Source organism: Oculina patagonica, unplaced genomic scaffold (genome assembly GCF_052425735.1).
Source record: "Oculina patagonica isolate OP01 unplaced genomic scaffold, crgOcupat unplaced517, whole genome shotgun sequence".
Taxonomy (NCBI): Eukaryota; Metazoa; Cnidaria; class Anthozoa; order Scleractinia; family Oculinidae; genus Oculina; species Oculina patagonica.
The window spans coordinates 3,888-9,254 of NW_027558381.1; the positions used below are offsets into that span (position 1 = coordinate 3,888).

General features: G+C 39.9%; 1 protein-coding gene across 1 annotated transcript; it reads left to right on the forward strand.

Annotated features, from left to right (window-relative positions):
- Positions 1-434: 434 nt before the first annotated feature.
- On the forward strand, positions 435-4,548 carry LOC144640856 (ankyrin repeat and SAM domain-containing protein 6-like). Its single transcript, XM_078499918.1, has 4 exons — positions 435-1,410; positions 2,921-2,965; positions 3,999-4,058; positions 4,385-4,548. The coding sequence occupies exons 1-4, from the start codon at positions 702-704 to the stop codon at positions 4,531-4,533; spliced, it is 963 nt and encodes a 320-aa protein (XP_078356044.1). The 5' UTR covers positions 435-701; the 3' UTR covers positions 4,534-4,548.
- Positions 4,549-5,367: the final 819 nt, after the last annotated feature.

Here is a 5,367-nt window from a genome sequence, read left to right on the forward strand (position 1 = left end):
TGCTCGAAGAAAGTGGACCCTCAGTTTATCCTGTTTATATTAATAGCTCTAGTCTCAATCCCCTCCCCTGCAAAGAGCTCCCACAGTCAAAAGTCAAGGGTCATGTTATTTTTAGTGCAAAGGTTAATATCACAAATGTGCTTGTCGGCATGTTTAGTCTTTCACAATTGGTGATAATTTTTTGGACTGGGCAGATATGATTAGGCAATAAATATTAAACCTTGTTCGTTCTGAGTAAAAAGAGGAAAAATAATTAAAATTGCTTGCATAGGATCAAAAACTATTGTTAATTCTTTTAGGCAAATTCCGTAAATTTCATAGTGAGAAGAAGATTCTAGAACTGTCAGAACAGGAAGCTGATTGGCGTGACGAAACGGATGTACCAATACCGCGCTCAATGACGTCATCTAACCTTGACAAAACTGGCTCAATCAAAAACCAGCGTGTGTGTGTATAGTGAAACAAAGTGTGGTTTTGTCCCTGGTTTTGTCCCCACAAAAACGCTGAGGACTCATTAGTCTGCAAAATGTTTGGCTAAAGCTTTCTTCGTTTTTAAAGTGGTTTTCTGCAAGATGGAACTTTAATAGATGAGCTATATGTGGGGATCTGAGATTTGTGAAACATGTTCGACATGATTTCATGGTGCTTTTTCGCCGTCAGCTGCTTTTCGGCTCGAGACACGAGAGACAATTATTCGAACGATGGATCCCCAAACAAGTAGACTATTGCTGAGTGCTGAACAGGGAAACTTGTCTATGGTTTCAGCACTCTTAGACAAAAATATCCATGTCGATTCGACGGACGAAGAAGGGGTTAATGCCTTGCATACTGCCGCGTCGAACGGCAATGAAAGAGTTGTGAGTTTGTTATTGTCTAAAGGTGCAAGTTTGGAAGCGAGAACAATCTACGGTTGGACGGCGCTAATGCTGGCTGCTTATTACGGTCATTTCATGGTCTGTTGGATTTTAATACAACACAAAGCTGATATACTCGCTCGAAACGAGCTAGGTTCGACGGCTTTAGATTGTGCGGCACGCAGCGGTCACGTACAGATCGCCGCTCTCTTGATCGAATCATCGCAGGTGAATTCGGAGGACGACACTTCGCAATTATGTCTCGATACACCGTTAATGAACGCGGCTCAACATGGCCACGAAGCGGCCTTAAAATTGCTTCTTGAAAAGGGGGCAGATGTTAATTATAGACAAGAAACAACGGGGTGGACAGCGCTTATGTTAGCAGCCCTAAATGGGCACATGACCGCAGCGCAAATCTTGGTAGAGTTCGGCGCGGACACGAACGCTCTAAACGATATAGATCAGACTGCACTCGAAATCGCTGTTATACGGCAAAAGACTGAAGTGCAAGGATTTCTCGACGTAAGAACTTCTGCAAGACCGCAAATTAAAGGTAAAATTATTTGAAGTGTTTTAATTCGTTTAATTTGCTTTCCGAACAACATGCCTTGTAATTTACTGAATGGGCATTGTATCAAACAAAACATGGCATGAGTCCCTAATAACAAGAGTTAAATATAAATAGATATGGCCAAAAGGTTCATTGAGCTTATTTATGTCTCAAACAATGCCCTATCACTTCTAGCAATGTATTGTATGTTGCTGTTTTGTGTTCGAAGGCAGTGTTCCGTGTGTATTGTTAGTTAAACGATCCAAAGTAATCAATTTGAGGTTAATTGGCCGCGATTCATACATGCTCCAATTCCTGTGGACAATACAGTTTCAGGTCGAGGCTGCATATATTTATCATGTATTTACTATACTTTGTTAACAGGAGTTTTTCTTTGTCGGTCATCGGTGAAGCATATATCAAACATGCCTAGCAAATTATGCGGAAAGACCACTCAATATATATCTCCTGGCATGATAATTAAGGGTTTTAACATTAACTTGCGTAACTTGGGATTCCAATTGCTCAAGACGGTAGATACTCTTGATGGGTGGCAAATATTTTTCAGGCATAAAAAAATTTCAGTGAAAAATGCTACAGAGATTACATAATGCCATAATGGTGTTTTGTTTTGAGCCAATTGAATTAAAATATTTGTCATTCACTTATCAATCTGATAAATCTTTTGATGTAACAAATACGAGATGCCACCAAAAAGAATGCCAGAGGTCAAACAGTGACATGTGTACGTGTGGCTAGCTTTTAGCCACTCGGACTTTGGATTAGTTGCCCACATGCATGTATACATGGTCATACATGTGTTGCTGGTTTATTTGAGCCAAATTGTCACTGACATTAGAGTGATCTCTTTGCTGTGTCAGTGGGGAAAGGGGGGTACTGTACGTCAAGTTTTCCTGAGATTAATATATAAGTTTCTCAAGAAATTGTTGTGCTGCAGGCAAGTGAAAAACCTAGTTGATTTTGATTTTCAACTGGAATTTGATAAAGGTAATAAACTGTGGAAGTAAATTTTGAAAAGTTAAGTTTTCCCTTGCACCAACAAAGGGCTAACAAGTTAAGTTTTCTTGAAGAACATTGATGTCATTGTCCAATGACATCAATATCAACAGAAAGCTGAAACAAAGTAACAAACTTTACCGGCAAAGTGATGAAAAACATAACAGTTATCTGACTGGCCCAGCGAATGTGATTACATGAGAAAAATTGTAGCTCAGCTAGCTGGGATCCAGTATACTGTGATCTCTGCTAGCTGGGCTGGCCGGGCTGTGACATAATCCCAACGTTGATTTTTATTGCATTAAACAGATGTTCCGAGATCTTGGTTAAACTGATCCAGTACTGCTTATGGGGCCAGCCCAACTGTGTATCCAGGCCCTAACATTTCCAAATTCCAGTTTGACTGGGTTAGCTTCTCATTAGATCAGTATATTAACAGGGTATATATGTGTAGTACAGAGGATGATGCTATTGCTGCACCGTGTTGCTATTGTAGGTCAGAAGTCTGTAAGACCAAGTATCATCCAAGCTGCAAGGAGTGGTATGTACTGTTGTTTCAACTTCAACTTGATGTAATTGTTTGAAAAAGCAGGAGTTAATTAAGGATATATTATAATCCATCCTGTCCTACATGAGGCTAGGTGAAGTCCCAGGGGGGGTACTTGCAGTATACATGACGGGGGGGGGTCCGACGGAGCTTCATATTGCAAACCCAAAAAAAATACATGAGTTTGAAATTTTACACCCAAAAAAATAGCTGGACCAACAAAATGTTCTATCCCAAAAAGTACAAGACCTAGCACCTTGATACTGATTTATTCAATCAAACAGACTTTAAGAGCTAAAAAAATACATGACAGATCTCTTGACCCAAAAAAATACCGAGGGTGTAAATTTTCAACCCAAAAAAATATGTCGGACCTCCCCGTCATGTATACTGCAAGTACCCCCCTGGGGGTGAAGTCAATAAGTAATTGCCCTACCCGCCCCTCTCTCTCTCTCTCTCCACCACCACTGGAAAAAGAAGAAGTTCAAGACAACCTATAGTAAATTACTGACAGTAAACAGTTAAAGAAAATGGTTTTTGTTTAAGATAACCAAGTTTCTGTACAAACTGTAGTCTGTAGTTTGCAGAGTACAGAGTGTGGAGTGAAAAATTGAAGTAAAAATAAATAAATAAAATGATAAAACATGAACTAACTTAAAAATAAACAACCAAGTAAATAAATAAGCAAATAAAAGAAATATAAATACAATAACAAATTCTAATTCTGGTTCCAGTTATAAAATGCAAAAGCACTGCTCACGGCTTTTACTAGATGGAACATTGAGTGAGGTTTGGTGGATGTCGATCATCCACACCCTCTGTTCTAACGTGGAACTACTCGTTTTAACACTCCTGAGCTCTTTTGGATCATTTGAGTTAATCCCTTCAGTGCATAGAGTGCTTTCATTTGGTTTAGATGTTGACTATCTCAAGGAAATGAGGTACTCGAGTACTCGTGTATATGCAATAGTTGTCTTTAAATATGATCTTTGCTAGTAATTCATGTTTGATTTTCTTTTCACCACAGGTAACTTAGCATCTGTCAAAGATTTACTGGACGAGGGGGAAGTTGACATTAATGCCAGAGGTAAAAATAATCTACAATATAAAAGAAGTACAATGTTACCGGTAACTTACGTCTGCATAATAGAGCCCAGTGGCCAATCAGGTTGGCACTTATCTTCAATCCACCAGAAGTATTTCTTCCCCTGTATGGTATGCTAGTGCAGGGTCAGTGTCCATCAATACTACTGGTTGAAGAAAGGCATTGTGAGAATTAAGTGTCTTGCCCGGGAACAAAATGTAGACAACCCCAGTCGAGGGACGAGAGTCCAGGGAACTAAGCATTAGAACACACAAAGTGCAATACTGCAAGAACGAAATATTTAATTTTGTTTCCTTGATTTATTGTAGATGACAATGGTGCAACTCCATTAATGTATGCTGCTATGGTTGGGCACTCTTCAATAGTACAGTTACTAATACAAAACGGCGCAGATGTTGACAAACAAGACAAGGCCAGTGGTTGGACAGCATTGATGCAGGCAACTTACTATGGGTGAGAATTCTATTTTAGAACCGTTTCAGACTCAAGCTCCGACATTAATGGCTAAAGCCAGCCACACACTAGAGCAACTAGCTGAGCTATTCGCCTCACATGCCTGTTTGCTCAGCCATTTACTCACTGCACATTTTACCGCAGACAGTGAGGAAATTGCTTAGCAATTTTGATTCGGAAGCTGCCGTGTTGTATCTTGTGAGCATTCTGCATGTGTTATTTGGCCAGTTGATATTTCTGCCTGAGCAAGTAGCTCGCGTCGCCCACACACATTGAGGATCTTTCCTCTCGAGGCAGAAAATATCAAACACGAAAAGTATTTTTCTCAAGGCCTTGCGAGGTAAAATTCTCATGAAAAATGTCCGCACACCAGAGAAATCTTCTGAGCAAACAGGCACACGAGGTGGTTAGCTCAGCTACAACCCTAGTCAGAAGTAGTTAGAACGCTTACGCTAAGAAGATAAAAAATGCGGATACTTGACGCTTAAACTTTCTCAATGGTGCATACAAACATTTTAAGAGCCCCCCTCCCCCCTTTCAATGTTGAACCCATTGTGCCTAAGGATTGTCTGTGCAATATGTTCGGGAGCTCAACATTGAGAAGGGGAAGGGGGAGAGAAGAAATTAATTTGGTAATCGTGCCAACACTTCTGACGATGGTTGTCTGAAAACCTATACATTGAATTAATTGCTTATAAAACGAAAACGGTAATGCATATAGCCACCATATATTTCCTGAGGATTGCTTAGTTACTAGCCTTTTTAGTGGCAAGTTCATGAGCCGTGACTGCAGAATTGACCAATTGTATTAATTCGAAGTGAATGTCACATAATGGCT